This window comes from Clarias gariepinus, chromosome 4 (genome assembly GCF_024256425.1).
Source record: "Clarias gariepinus isolate MV-2021 ecotype Netherlands chromosome 4, CGAR_prim_01v2, whole genome shotgun sequence".
Classification (NCBI taxonomy): Eukaryota; Metazoa; Chordata; class Actinopteri; order Siluriformes; family Clariidae; genus Clarias; species Clarias gariepinus.
Window position 1 is genome coordinate 37315813 of NC_071103.1, and position 16239 is coordinate 37332051.

The window sequence follows — 16239 nt, forward strand, 5'->3', positions numbered from 1 at the left end:
TGTGACAACTTTAACTTTTTTGATATTCTTTGAAAAATGTTCAAAGTTTAAAGTTTCAGAAAAATTTCTAAGTATTTCATTGAATTCCTTATAAAGGCTTAAACCATTCACACCATTCATCTTACAACCTTCAATCTGCACTTGTAAAGAAGACGAGCGAACTCCGAAAGCTCTCTAAAAACTTTATTCGTGCTTCAGGTTAACAGTAAGAATGTGCACTGACGCTCCTTGGGGGAAAAAAAGTAATGTGGTCATTGATAGAAAGATAAGTGTTTCTAATAAAACGCAGCTTTTAGTTACATCATCTAATTTACTGTTTCAAAGAAGCCAGCTCTACATTACAGTATGTTACAATTAAAATCACTTTTCAGTTAAATCTATCATACAAGTCGATTTCTAATATACACATATTATAACTATTAACATTATTTAACAATTTACACCAAGAGGAAACAAAACTCAAGGTTCGAAGGATGAACAGAACTGCATTCGTAATGCAAAGTGTTAACGAACACAACAACCGTCTTGTCTTAGAATATATTGATCCAAGAAAAATAATTAAAGGACCATTTAGTCCCAGTTTGACTTGAACGCATCAAAGAGGGAGTAAGTATGTAAGTAGACATGTATATACAATAAATCAAAAAGTAAACGGTTTGTGCACAAGATGGATGACAAGAACAACAACAAAAAAAGACAGATTAAACCTTAGTGTTTCAGAGGTTATGGCATGACTTTTTTTCTTAGAATAAAAGTGTTATTAGGATGTGCTGTTGATTATTGTGTATAGATATTTAACACTAGTTGTTTATGGTTTCTGGCTAATATCTACATTTACAGGCGTGTCGATGCGAAACGTACAGCGTTAGCCCTAATACACTTGTTTTGTACGACTCTTGTATACAGTGATATGTAAATTTACATTTATTTTCCCTTCATAGCATCAACTTAAAAAATTATCCTTTTTAGATCTCCATACAGACATGAACTGTTTTATAAAGGTGCTTTCACACTTGGCGTTTACTTTTGAGGGGAAAAAAAATGATTGGAGAAACAGGAGATTGTTGTGGAGGGAAAAACTGCTGTGTTCTCTCGTTTAAAGTTATGTATGGGTAAGAGGGTAGATAGCGCTTTCCACTGAATATGTGTGAAAAGACCAGACTGGTTTCACTTGAGATTTGGCAATACATCAATAATAACTTACAAGTCATAGGTTAGCATGACTTTTTTTAGATTTATACAACATGCACTGTAACCAGCTAGCTACTTAGCATAGTTAAAAAAAAAAAGGTTGTTGCTTTTGAGTCAGAAAATTTTAAATTAGAGAATCTCATGACCTCAGTGAATTGCAAAATCGCGGGAGGTCACGTGACGTACATCATGAATTTACCTCACAACGTATTTAACATCTCATGAAAGGAATCTTCACATAAATGCTCGCTAATGAGAATTGTTCTCCTTTTTTGCACCCTGATTGGTTGCCAGGTAAAAAAAAAAAAAAAAAAAAGGATGTCACATTGTGCTTTTCTGTAAATTTTCCTGTTAAGTGTGATGACGAAAAAAAAAAAATTACATAAAATTTAAATTGCAGTGATAAACAACAGAGCGGGAGGAGGAGGGGGGAAAAACGCCAAGTGTGAAATCACCTAAAATCAGATTTTATTTAAATATGGAAATTAATATTTTTCATAAGCGTCACACACTTCAAGGTTTTTTTTATGTCACTTTCCTTTTTACACTCAGAAATTAAGCTACCAAAACTAAGCTGCTTTTCCTTATCGCTGGAGTGGAACTATCAAGGGTACGCCGTTCATTCCTCTTCTCCCTGGAAACGTGACAGGATTTCACAAAAAACCTTCTCTGTATTAACTTGTAACATTCTGATGTCAGAGATTTAAAGCTGGGAGAAAAACAAAATCAGGGCTCTTTAGGTGGGAGGGGCGTACTCTCTGACTATGTTGTCAGTCATGGTGGCGACAGTAAATCGTCACCGTCTGTGAGCTCAGGTATGTGGAAGAGGATGGATCGTGCTTTCCTCTGAACTCCACTTAAACTACCTTTTACGATGAGTTGATGAACCCTGTCCTAGTGGTACCCTTGATATTACCAGCTCAGGAAAAGGCTTTACTTCTGTAACGAATCTGCATGGTCCTAGTCTACATCAGCGCTGATATGCAGCATTTGTGAGTATGGCTTTGATTACGTCTCCAGCTCACATGTACAAACTCACATAAAGACTCATCATCCTTCAAATAACATTCATTCGCAACCGTTCCGCCTTAACCTCGGGATCAAAGCCAAACCCAAATCATTTATATTAAATTATACAGTTTAATTCCTACTGAGTTGATGTCTGTCTATTAGCAGCTTTATGGTGAAGCGCGACAAGTGGCATGTCTCCTTATTAACGCCGTATTAACGTGTTATAATGCCCTGTTAGATTTCAATATGAAAGTAGTAGTAGTAATAATAATAATAATGCAATATAGAATTTATCTTCACTACAAATTTTCTCAAACTAAGCAGTGTATGTAAATATTTGCACTTTTAGTATTAGACCAAAGACAAACCAAAAAAAAAAAAAAAAGGTACAAAAAGCCTTTTAAAAGCAGCACGTGTTTATCTAATCAGTCTTTTTCGATGCTCGCTAATCTCAGCGTCTTCATCGTAGTGCAAAAGCGAGAGTTAGAAAAGACGGGACGCGACAGGGGACCCCGGCGTCCGCACCGCATGCACCCGGCGTCCACCGCGTCTCAGCGGAGTCTTCTACAAGAAAGGATCAGATAGTAGTCGTATATATTAGTGTAAACAGTTCATATTGATATACAGGGGTGTGTTAAGTTATCACAAGTAAAGTTGCTGCTTTTATACATGTATTACATATTTTTATAAAACATTTTATGAAAATATGAAGACTGAATAATCCAGCCTAGATTAATAAAACTAAAGTTTTTCTTTTTCCATACAAAAAAGTATCTGATATAAAGTATATAAGGTAAAATGAGGCTTTAACTCCCTTTATACATAAGCATTTAGTTAAAATGAAAAAAAAAATCACCAAGAAAGGTTTTCAGACAGTGTTTTAGTGACTTTGCACCTGATTGAATAAAAACAGTTAAATCCTGCTGCAGTGTTGATCATTAATGCCAAAGTGTTACCTTCTCCACCTCTGGAAATACATGCGAATGAGCCACTGTGCGATGAAGGGCCAGACGAGGGCGAAGGCCACGGTGCCTGGGGAGACGTCAAACGGCCACCAGGACGGCTTCTGGGAAAAAACAAACAAACTCATATTAATAATGTTAAGTTCAACCAGGAGTAGCTGAGTCAGGAATCTGGGCTGTTACTGTCTTAATAACATCGAAAAAATACGAGAGGCGTTCAAGTCAAACTTGTGAGGAATTTTATGGTGTATGAAAGTGTAAAAAACAATTGTTGATTACAGAAGACCTCAAGCACAGTTCAAACTTTATATCTTGATGGTGTCCAAGAACTAGTGAAACACTGGGATAAGTGGGATTAGTATAGCAGGAGATTATATAGAGAAATAAAGGGAATGTTTTCTCTCACAACGGTTCTGTTATTCTGCACCATTAAAAGTCCTGGTTTGACTTGAACACCCCTTCTACCTTGAAAAAGTTCTCTCAGTCCTATTACACATATTTTATATATTTTCATATATAAAAAACACTGTAGCCAGCTGCAACTGCAGTTAAGGCTTTCTGCATTAGACGAGTGCAGGTGCAGAAAATCTGGTTCAGCTTTAAGTGTCAAAGTGCAGCTGGTTCTGGCTCAGACGTTAATCATGACCGTTTAAAATGTCAAATGTTACACAACCTACCCTACGAGTCCTGCTGGCTGGAGGAAGCAGATATTCTGAGGGCAAGGCTGCTGATCTCGCCTGGGGAGAGCAAAATGTGGAAATCACAGGAGAGTCGAAAGCACAAGCTGCTTTACTTAGATCACCGGTATACAGTCACTCTCTGTACTCTCACTCTCTCTCTCTGTACTCTCTTAGTCACTCTTTGTACTTACCGGCGGATCTTAAACAAGATGTATGAGTGTTTTGTGCCAAATTTGCAACAGAATCGTGGTAAAGCCAGACTAAACTGCTTTGTTTTTTCCGTCATAAACCAGATCCTGAAAACATAAACCCGATCCTAATAATTTAAAAAGCAGTCCTAATAGCAGAGACCTAGTTTTGATAACATAAAAAAAAATCCTAATACCATAAACCTATTCCTGATAAAAACCTGAATAGCCAATTCGAACCATTTTACACCTGATCCTGATAACAAAAATCTAATCCTCTTTACATAAACCTAGATCAAATTATTTTAACTTAATCCAAACTCCTGAAATCCTAATAATCTGATAACATGAACCCAAACCTATTTTAAACCCTGCCTGATAACATACACTTAGTCCTAACAACATAAAACCATCTAATCTAATCAACATAATCTTAATTTAAAAAATCCTATTGTAATAATTTTATGATTCTCCAAATTTCTAACTTGATCCTAATAACCTAAATCTAACCCTGATTACATGAACCCAATCCTATTAATTTTAACACCTAATCCTGATAACAAACACTTAATCCTAACATAAAACCTCACCCTAAGATAAACTTCTTCCTAATCATTTCTAACCTAATTTAAATGACATTAACCTACTAAATTACTAAAACCTAATTCTCATAATTTCTAACCTAATCTTGCTAAAACAAACTAATTAAATTTTATATACCCAACCCTAAAATCCTACGAAAGAAATGATCCTAGTTACATAAACCTAATCCTCACATGTAAAAATTATTTTCAATTGATTAAATGTAATCCTAAAACTTTAAATCACTTTGTAACTAATCCTAATTGAGGATAACATAAAAAAGGAATCCTAATAACTTAATATTTAATCTTAGTATTAAAAACGTATAAGGCACTTGATTTATATTCTGACTGGAAATCCAGATCACTTTTCTGTCGAGAAAAACTCCTCACTTTGTCCTTTATCAAAGGGTTTATTATACACTGAAAGTGTCAGCTGAAATACTACACTGCACCAGTTTTTCAGTCAGTGAAGGATTCTGGGCCATCCTTTACACCCGTGTGTGTGTGTGTGCGCTCCAGGCTCTCACCTGTGAAGCTGTAAGAGCCTCGAGTGTGTGCAGTCTCTCGAGTACGCTCTGCATGTCCTCCTGGAGTCGCGTTAAAACCACGACGATCTGCTCGTTCAGATCTCCACCACCAGCTCCATCAGACCCCCGGCGCTCCCCGGCACCTCCTGCACCCTGTAATGACCCTGTGACCCCTGACTCTGAAGTCCTAGACCCTGAGGTAAAAGAGGGTTATTTAAAAAAAAAAAAAAAAGCACCACATATACTAAGAAGTTTAATCTAAAGTGTGATTTTTACACTGAGGCTGTACCTCGTCCTCTCCTGATCAGAGAGCTGCCGTGTCTGCCCATGCTCAGGCTGGTTCTCTGCACTCCTCCTCCTCCTCCTCCATTTTTCTTCCCGTCTTCTCCTCCGTGCTGAACGCCATCCTGTTCTCTCATCAGGGTTTCAGAGCCGATTTCTGAAGAGTGCAGCTTCTCCTGAGTGCTGTGGCTTTTCTCCTGAGGGAGGATCACGTGATAATCACCGCTCTGCTGCATACGCGTAAACAAGATCATATGCTCTTATATTAATAATAATAATGCATTTTCTTAAAAAGTTAAATATACTCCAAATATATTCGTATGTACCATTACACCATTTATGACTAATTATAATAAAAAAAATAATGTCTCTGCTCTGAACAACAATATAACATGTACAGTGTTTTGCTGTTAGTAGTACAGGCAGTCTCCGACTTAAGAACGAGTTCTGTTCCGTTTGTAAGTCGGATTTGTTCTCAAGTCCCATAAATTCTTATTTAAACGTATATTTGTGTCAAACGTCTTTGACACAAGTATACAATCTAACGCACTTGACAAAATTTGTCCCGTTTCAACAAACATAAAATGTAACAGTGTTGTCTCTGCGCCCTTAAATTGCGAGGGGAATCCTGAACGCCATTTTGTCTCGGAGCTGTTTTCCACTGTATTAGACTGTGAACTCTTGTTTCGTTGAGGATTTTCCGAAATTAGGATTATTCACCATCAGGACAGCTTTACAGGACAGACATTTTCTATATTCATGCTCCTGGACTGATTCACTGAGACCGATGAGGCCGACTTATTTCTCCTACATTGAACTAGAAGTAGAACTGCGGTTTCGTATCTGCAGAAAATTATAACTAAGCCAGGGACTACTTATAATTATGTTAAAGGTGGGTGAACAATATATATGGTGATGTTTTCTATAAGGAAACAATTATATGACATTTATGGAAGGAATCTCCAGTCTCAGCGCTTTATAACAGTAAAGCTGTAACTTCTGCCAAGGCCTTTAGACAATGGAGCTAACCCTTACAGTAGCTGTTTAACAATAACAAGATACGCTGCATACTTTGCCTTATGAATGATATATAACAGTGTCCTCGCCCTTAAAACACTTCACACTTTAATGGGACGAGTCAGAAACAAAAAGTGAGACTGGATTGGGTCCAGATTCGGCGCAGAAGGCTTTCTCTCACCTCCTCCGCACCAAACTGGTCCACAGAGTCGCAGTAAACCTCACTGTCGGAGTCTGAGGCCACGTGATGAGCGCTGAGCACGTCTTCATCATCATCTGGGGAAATCACAATGACAAAAAAACAAAAACAAACAAAAAGAGTTTTTAAAAGAGTTTTAAAAGATTATTTTGCTAAATCGAGCAAAGACAACTAGGGAGACTTAAAATGCCTGGAACTACACGGGGGAGTTTTCTATAAGCAGAGGTTTCTTTAACATTTAAGGAAGGAATGTTAAAGTCTTCAGTGTACTCCAAAGCTGTAACTTGTAACAATGCTGCATGTGACAGCTTATCAGTAAAAATGTCGACTTCTAATGAAAGTGAAGCACCGTTTGATGCATTATATCTATAATGTACACTGCTGTGAAAAAGTATTCTTCTTTCTCACTCTTTTTGCTCCATATGTGGACAATGGCTCCGACCGTGGTCCACCAGAAATGGCTTGGAAACCCTTTCCAGACTGATAACATGTCAATTACTTCTCACCTGTCCTTGACTTGACTTTGTGATTTCTTAATTCGACAGGTCTGGCAGTAATCAGGGCCTGGGTGTGGCAACTTGGCTTTAATAAGTTCATTCATGATTCGGCAAGGGTGGGGAATTACTTTTTTTCACACAAGGCATGCAGCTTCATTTAAAAACTGCATTTTGTATTTACTTGGGTTATCTTTGTGTAAACACTTTGCAAGAAATAATTTGTTTGATGATCTCAATCATTTAAGTGTGACAAATATGCAAACAAAATAAAAATAAAAAAATCAGGAGGCCAATACTTTTTCACAGCACTGTGGAAACCACTCTGTCATTGTTTAATTCTCTGCGCTATGTCTAAGATTGGAGGAGCCAGCACCAAAGTCACACTTTAATCAAACACCGCTCCCTTAACGAGCGCGCTGTAGTGTCACCTGTAGCGTGCCCGTTAACGTGTCGTATCTCTCCGTCGTTCTCCTCCGCGTCTTTCCCGTTCAGGTCGGATTTAGAGCAGGGTGTGCCGTTCGTCACGGGAGACCCCTTCTGCTCGATCCTACCGTTCGCAAGTCCTTTTTCCGCTGAGGACTTTTTCTTCAGCGCGGAAACTAAAACATGCACAAAAAAATATTTTACAATATAACAACGTATTTCTTATTGTATTAAATTTTACACTTAATTACCTTTTTGCAGCTGTTCACTCTGGTCTTCCTCTTCATTCTCATCTCCACTGTCATCATCATCATCATCATCATCATCATCCTCGTCTTCCTTCTCTTTCTCCTTGATCGTCGGAGCGTCTGCTTTTTTAGGACCGTAGCCGTCCAAGGTGCCGTTCATCTCCATGGTCCTGATGACGCTTTTTGTGACGCTCTTTGGTGGTGCCGACATCATGTTGCCGAGGCCTGGGGATCGCCGCGGAGTCTTACATCACAGATTCTTAAACATTTATGACCTGAGGTAAAATCTAGTCTAACATATCATCGCTGGGACTAATCCATACAAAAACTAATCAGCTACATGTGGAGTCGAGGTTTGGGACTCGTTTCTACAATCTAAATGTTACACTACGTTTTTTTTTTTACTGTAGGAGGAAGACTACAGGGGAAAGATACATGTTTAATACACACTTGCCTTCAAGCTGTCTAGCAAATTTTTCCAACTGGGCTGAGCACAGAACCAAACGTACATTCAGCATGTTAGCATTAAAAAAATAATAACAATAAATTAATTAATAAAGAGTGATAAAACTGATTATGTTTAAACTGATATCAGGGAGGCATGGATTAGTTTAGACTATTGTATTTAAGACCAACGTATTTAATGAAGTATACAGGCAGTTCCTACTTCTGCAGGAAAACCACAGGCCTGCGGTTAAAGCTTTCATCAGTGAGAAGTACAGGAAAGAGTCCCCGCCTTCTTCACTGCAGCTGATAGTAATTTAGGCCACACCTCTTTCACTGAGACTAGCGGGAATAAAGGCCACGTCTCTTTCCAAGATACTGACCAGCAGAGAGGCCACACCTCTTTCACTGGGACTGACAGGTACGTTAGCCACGCCTTTTACTCAGGATAACAGGAATAAAGGCCACGCCTCCTTCACTGGGGCTGACAGACACTTTGACCATACCTCTTTTACTGGGGCTGACAGGCGCTTAGGCCACACCTCTGTCACCGGGACTGACAGGCGCTTAGGCCACACCTCTGTCACCGAGACTGACAGGCACTTAGGCCACACCTCTGTCACCGGGACTGACAATCGCTGTGGCCATGCCTTTCACTTGGGATAACAGAAATAAAGGCCACGCCTCCCTCAATGAGACTGACCAGAATAGAGGCCACGCCTCTTTCACTGGGACTAGCAGGAATAAAGGCCACGCCTCCTCCGAAGAGAATGAACAGTAAAGAAGCCATGTCTCCTTCAATGAGACTGACAGACATAAAGGTCAAACGTCTTACACTGGGACTAACAGGAATTTAGACAACCATTCCATTAATAAGAAATACAGGTTTAAAATCACACTGAAACTGATGATACTAAGGCCACACCTCCTTCGCTGGGATTAACAGGAATAAAGAACACGCCTCCTTCATTGAGACTGACCAAACAATAAGGTCACACCTCCTGGGACAGACAGGTCAAGGACCTCACAGGCCACGCCTCCTAATCTGAAAGTACCATGCTAAGAAGCTTTCAGTGGAACTCACAGGCTCTGATAGGTCAGTGAGGGGTACAGAGGCCACGCCTCCTGATCTGATTTGCTAGTCCTGTGCACAGTGTTGATGAGGATCTTGTCTCACCTACGGTCAGGTCTGAAACTTGGCTGATCTTCTTCTTCCCATCTACGAGCTCGTAGAACGGCCCGAGGACCTGCAGAAGCTGTTCCACCTGCTCGGTCATGGGCATGCTTTCAAGAATCTGAACACATAAAAAAAAAAAAAAAAAAGGTTCAGGTGATTAAATGTCACATAAAACTAATAACTATTGTTAAAATGGACAGACACAGATGGTTACCAGTTTGAGGTCATCCACGTACGCCGTCATGGCGTCTTCCTTTGGCATATCTCCCAGTGAGTGCCATGCATCCCTACAACACACACACACACACACACACACAGGACGTAAATACTTTTCTGCATTATTAGCCAATTTTTGGATTCTCCACACTGCTGATCATGTGACCGATGTCTATGTGCTATTTATTTAAGGACACTCAGATCTCTTTCTATCAGACTTGTTTCTATACAAGCAAACAGTCAGTTCTTAGTAAGTAAACTACGCCGTGTGAATAAACCTTAGAGGGACGATAAAGTTTACTCAGACACTCTTTTTTTTTTTTTTTTACACAATTAGTCTTCCAACCCTGTGCCAGATAAAACGTTTAAACACATCTGTAGTGCATTACACAAGGGTGACTTTAAAATTATCCTTGTTTTGCATGTAGAATTCATTTGTTTAACTAACTTTTAGAAGAGACAAATGCATAATTAAAAAAATATATATAATCTTATTTCTTTTCAATACACTTTGTCCATCTGTAGACACACTTTTGTATTCCCTCATTAAAAAAATGTTCACGGCTGCGTTGCGAGTCACGAATGAACCGCTGTCTTCACTTCTTCATCAGAAGGCTGTTTTCAGGGAACCAAACAGGTGAAAGTCAGATGGAGCGAGATCAACGGAAGGACACAGACGTGTTTGGATGTGCATCGTCATGCGAGATCACAACGCCCTCGAATATCAGTCCTCTGTAGTCGTCAGCTCTTCAATAAGCGCCTCACTGTAACGACCGCTGACGATTGTTGAACCTTTTTCCGAAAATGTTCCAATACTTCTGGCCCTTGAGAATTCCAGAAAACTGTAAGAAAACTTTTGCACTTAAAAGTTATGCAACGCATTATATCTTTTTTGCACAATCTGAACTCATCTGTGAAATAACGTAACGTGTGTATATATATATATATAGCTACAATCGGTATACAATTAGTGATTGAGGTTTATTTATATATACAGTATATATACATTATATATATATATATATATATATATATATATATACTGTATATAAAAAACTACAATCAGTATCAGTATTAGTATATCTCAGTTATCAGGTTTGGCTGATTGAACTTTCAACCCAACAACAATGTGGCTCATGTAACTAGGTCTAAGGTGAAATCCACAGATCAGAGCAATCTCAAGCTCAATAAATAACCCGGAGTTTGGCAAAGTTGAAAGCTAAAGAGAGACTGTGTGCTGGAGGATGTTTTGGTACCATTTGACTTTGCCGACGGGATCCCAGAAGCCCGGGCGGGGAATGTTGCACGGGCCCAGAGTCGCCTGCTTGTAGTAGCTGTAGAATTTCAGCATCATTTCATTGGACGGCTGAAAGGAACCTGCGGGATCAGACGGAGCATCAAAATTTTGAGTTCAAAATAAACCAGCTAATTATTACAATACACTCATCTGTTATCAAGGACAATATTTTTCTGGGTAGAGACTTCTTTAAAGAAATAAGGCAAACACATGCTTAATAAACGTGTGTGTATAATCCTTCGTGACCATGAACGATTATCCACCACGGAAATAATTCAGCTCATGTGAGCCTTAATGCTGACACACACACATCCCTTCTTAAAGCCCGGGCTGTGATTATAGAGTAGCTATCGAGATTCTGAAATAAAAATCGCATCTCGGCTATAAACTTAAAAGGCTAAAAAAGTTTTAAAAAAGGCTGCCTAAGAAGTAAGCAGAACTGTACCACCTTACTCTGGCTTGTGGCAGAATTCGAAAGTGAAAAGCAGAGGAGAGAAAGAAAGTAAAAAGCTGAGAAGAGAAAATTAAAATAGAAAAGTGGAGGAAAAAAAGAAAAAAGCCGAGAAGAGAAAAAGAAAAGCAGAGGAGAGAAAGAAAGTGGAAAGCCGAGGAGAGAAAGAAAGTGGAAAGCCAGCGAGAGAAAGAAAGTGAACAGCCGAGGAGAGAAAGAAAGTGAACAGCCGAGGAGAGAAAGAAAGTGAACAGCCGAGGAGAGAAAGAAAGTGAACAGCCGAGGAGAGAAAGAAAGTGAACAGCCGAGGAGAGAAAGCAAGTAAAAACCGGAGGAGAGAAAGTGAAAAGCTGAGAAGAAAAAATAAAAAGAGAAAAGTGGAGGAGAGAAAGTGAACAATGGACGAAAATGAACAGCCGAGAAGAGAATATGAAATTCAAAAAATAGAGGAGAGAAAATTAAAATTAGAAAAAAAAAAAGAAATTGAAAAGCCGAAGAGAGAAAGTGAAAAGTGGAGAAAAGAAAATTAAAAGCGAAAAGTGGTGGAGAGAAAGTGAAAAGCCGAGAAAAAAAAGCTGGGAACAGAAGGAAAGTAAAAAGCAGAGGAGAGAAAGAAAGTGGAAAGCCGAGGAAAAAAGTAAGAAGCTGAGGAGTGGAGGAGAGAAAGTGAAAAGCCGAGGAGAGAAAGAAAGTGAACAGCCGAGGAGAGAAAGAAAGTGAACAGCCGAGGAGAGAAAGAAAGTGAACAGCCGAGGAGAGAAAGAAAATGAACAGCCGAGGAGAGAAAGAAAGTGAACAGCCGAGGAGAGAAAGAAAGTGAACAGCCGAGGAGAGAAAAAAAGTGAACAGCCGAGGAGAGAAAGCAAGTAAAAACCGGAGGAGAGAAAGTGAAAAGCTGAGAAGAAAAAATAAAAAGAGAAAAGTGGAGGAGAGAAAGTGAACAATGGACGAAAATGAACAGCCGAGAAGAGAATATGAAATTCAAAAAATAGAGGAGAGAAAATTTAAATTAGAAAAAAAAAAAGAAATTGAAAAGCCGAAGAGAGAAAGTGAAAAGTGGAGAAAAGAAAATTAAAAGCGAAAAGTGGTGGAGAGAAAGTGAAAAGCCGAGAAAAAAAAGCTGGGAACAGAAGGAAAGTAAAAAGCAGAGGAGAGAAAGAAAGTGGAAAGCCGAGGAAAAAAGTAAGAAGCTGAGGAGTGGAGGAGAGAAAGTGAAAAGCCGAGGAGAGAAAGAAAGTGAACAGCCGAGGAGAGAAAGAAAGTGAACAGCCGAGGAGAGAAAGAAAGTGAACAGCCGAGGAGAGAAAGAAAATGAACAGCCGAGGAGAGAAAGAAAATGAACAGCCGAGGAGAGAAAGAAAGTGAACAGCCGAGGAGAGAAAGAAAGTGAACAGCCGAGGAGAGAAAGAAAGTAAAAAGTAAAAGAGAGAAAGTGAAAAGCTGAGAAGAGAAAATGAAAAGAGAAAAGTGGAGGAGAGAAAGTAAACAGTGGAGAAAAGTGAACAGCCGAGGAGAGAAAGAAAGTGGAAAGCCGAGGAGAGAAAAAGTGAACAGCCGAGTAGAAAAAAGAAAGTGAACAGCCGAGGAGAGAAAGAAAGTGAACAGCCGAGGAGAGAAAGAAAGTAAAAAGTAAAAGAGAGAAAGTGAAAAGCTGAGAAGAGAAAATGAAAAGAGAAAAGTGGAGGAGAGAAAGTAAACAGTGGAGAAAAGTGAACAGCCGAGGAGAGAAAGAAAGTGGAAAGCCGAGGAGAGAAAAAGTGAACAGCCGAGTAGAAAAAAGAAAGTGAACAGCCGAGGAGAGAAAGAAAGTGAACAGCCGAGGAGAGAAAGAAAGTGAACAGCCGAGGAGAGAAAGAAAGTGGAAAGCCGAGGAGAGAAAGAAAGTGGAAAGCCGAGGAGAGAAAAAGTGAACAGCCGAGTAGAAAAAAGAAAGTGAACAGCTAAGGAGAGAAAGAAAGTGAACAGCCGAGGAGAGAAAGAAAGTGAACAGCCGAGGAGAGAAAGAAAGTAAAAAGCGGAAGAGAGAAAATGAAAAGAGAAAAGTGGAGGAGAGATAATGAAAAGTGGAGAAAAAAAAGGAATTGAAGAGAGAAAACGAAAAGCGAAAAGCTGAGGAAATAATTTTTTATTCCCTTTCAATAAATCCATTTTTGTTTAATTTCTTTATTCTTGTTAGTCTCTAGTTCTTGACAAAAGTCTAATTCCACACAGATGTCAATGATCAGCCAGGGTTTAGAGCTACTAGACTAAAGCTAGTACACAATACACAAACAGTTTAGCGCTGAGAAGAGAATACAGTATGTCTTTCTTCAGTATCTCAGTCACGGATCTCTCTCGCTCTGTCTATTTTTGTTCCAAACACACCTTAAATTTAAGGAAAGGAATGTCCATTCACAAACTTTTAAACAGCCTCAGATTCGGTTACGAAAAGCTTCATTAAAGATCGTTCTTTGAGATGTACACCTAGCACTAGAGTTTTATTCTTCATATTAGACAAAAAAAAAAAAAAAAATTATACCTTTGTTTATTCTTTAATTACATTTATCATTTTATTAGACATTTATTATTACTTCGCTTCATCTTTGAGTTTACATTGTGCTTTGTCTTTAACTTATTATTGCTTTCTCTGACATGAAGCTTCTATAAAATAATTAAAATCGTGAAAACTGTTGGGGTGATGAACTGATTTCCTGGTGTTAACTGTAGAGTGTAGAGGTTAGAACCAGAGTGCTTTAACGCTATTCTATCTTTATATGCAGTACAGATACAGAATAATATTTTACCCTCATAACTGTGTTGTCATTTTGCATAATTGGAAGAAAATCATCAGCAATCACACAGACTGTCTCATAGATCACTGATCTCTTTTATCAAATCTATTTGCAGTTAACAATACAATAAAAAGAAAACTGAAAATGTACAGTACTTACTGTCATATTTTAACTCGGAAAAGATTCCCATACTCGACTCAAGCACAAATTCATCTGTCATGATCACGAAGTTGATATCTTGCAAATGAGAATAGACCTAAACTGAGCTGAACTAACACACTCTAAACATGTGCGTGTGTGTGTGTGAACATGAGTTAGAAGTAGCACATGACCTCTCAGAGATACCTGTAATACGAGGTGGTGGCAAAAAGTTCCGAGACTAGTTTTGTTACACGCCAGCAGATGGCAGCACAAGGATGCACGCACACTCACAGACATTCATAAGTCAGTGTGCCAAAAGACATTGTCCAGTGTACATCGGACAACTATTCTAACAACTGCTATTTCATCATGGACGGCGAGTCAGAACAAAGAGCGAATGTGAAATCCTGAGTGAAACTGGGCCAATCTATACCCATCCTCACGGAGACGTTTGATGTGATTCGGCACGTTTTACGATGCTGCTGCTACGAGTTGTTCTGAGTGGCATGTGCACTTCAAGAGCGGAAGAGCTTGACTGGAAGACGACGAGAGATCAGGAAGACCTTCAACAGGCTCAACCCCTGAAAATGTTTTTTATATTTTGTTCTATTTATTTCTTGTTAACGGTTTTTACTTTTTAAGGTCACTGGCGGTGGTTTAAGCATTTCACTGCATATTGTACTGTGTATGAAACAAATAAAATTTGAATTTGCTTTCGTTGTCGGTGTGTCGTACGGAACAGTACAGACGATCCTCGCGTGTGACTTGAACTTGCGCCACGTTGCTATCCAGTTGGTGCCCAGGCTGCTGACCCAGAAGGAACATCACGTCGAAGTCTGCCGAAATAGAACTCCTTCAGCGTGCCGCAGAAGACCTGTCTTTCATGTCAAGGATCATTACCAGTGACGGGAGTTAGGTGTACGAGGGCGACCCTGAGACGGAGCAACAGTCTTCACAGTGGAAGAGCATTGTCATTCACAGCTCGACCGAGTGCATCAACAATCACGGTGTTGTGCATCGAGAATTCGTCCCCAGGGGCCAAACTGTCATGTTTTAATGCGCCTGAGGGAGGACGTACCGGATCTGTTGCGCATAATTCTCGAAACTTTTTGACACCTCCTCGTATTTAGTTTTAAATAACTGACTTACCATTTGCAGGTAAACTTTGGATCACTTTGACCGCAGCATCAAACCTTTGCTCATGGACGGATCTGGATTCATCATCCATCATGATTATCAGGAAAAAACAGATTGTCTGATTAAATCTGGAGATAAAAAATAAAAAAAAAAACAGGAAAATATTTGGGATTCATTAAGTTTTAAAAAGATTGTCATGCAAACCCAAACCCCAGATTATCATTAACATTAACAAACAGACTACTACTACTTATTATTATTGTATTATTATTATTATTATTATTTGTTTACAGCCATGCATGCAACAACAAACACATCTACCTAATGTCCTTAACAAAACATCAAACATGGCGACATGTCACACACTATCTCCCTTAACCTCAAACAACCATCAGCAACTCGACAAAACACTCTTCTGTTATTAAAAATCCCAATTAAACACATTAAAAAACACCAACAACACCATAATCCCTCACCATTAGCTAAACACCTGCGATGAACACCTCGGAAACCTGACCTAGCCTCGAAAGCCCTAATGACAGTTGCATAAGGCACCTGGGAACTGTAGTTCTATTACAATACAAACACACATAATAAACGATCATTCCGCACCGCAAAGACCACAATGCATTGCGGGAGGGTCCTGCTAAGCCGGAAGTGTAGTCTGAACATCGGCTTTAGTTCATTGCCCTAGAAAACATTAAATTGTGTAGAGTCGTGCACAAATTTTCATTCATGATTTTGATAGTATAGTTATATGTTTAAATGTTTTACAGACTAAACAATTTGGCTGCAT

General features: G+C 39.1%; 1 protein-coding gene across 4 annotated transcripts; it reads right to left on the reverse strand.

Annotated features, from left to right (window-relative positions):
* Positions 1–162: 162 nt before the first annotated feature.
* acbd5a (acyl-CoA binding domain containing 5a) lies at positions 163–15977 on the reverse strand. Of its 4 annotated transcripts, none has more exons than XM_053495074.1 (13): positions 15920–15977; positions 15456–15571; positions 10903–11023; positions 9645–9717; positions 9431–9548; positions 7813–8034; positions 7567–7737; positions 6624–6718; positions 5433–5622; positions 5144–5337; positions 3842–3901; positions 3159–3268; positions 163–2766 (listed from the first exon to the last, which is right to left on the reverse strand). In XM_053495074.1, the coding sequence occupies exons 2-13, from the start codon at positions 15535–15537 to the stop codon at positions 2754–2756; spliced, it is 1449 nt and encodes a 482-aa protein (XP_053351049.1). In that variant the 5' UTR covers positions 15538–15571; positions 15920–15977; the 3' UTR covers positions 163–2753. The 4 variants fall into 4 exon arrangements, with proteins under 4 accessions (XP_053351049.1, XP_053351047.1, XP_053351046.1 ...); XM_053495072.1 differs by having other exon boundaries at positions 3159–3265; positions 5433–5655; XM_053495071.1 differs by having other exon boundaries at positions 5433–5655.
* Positions 15978–16239: the final 262 nt, after the last annotated feature.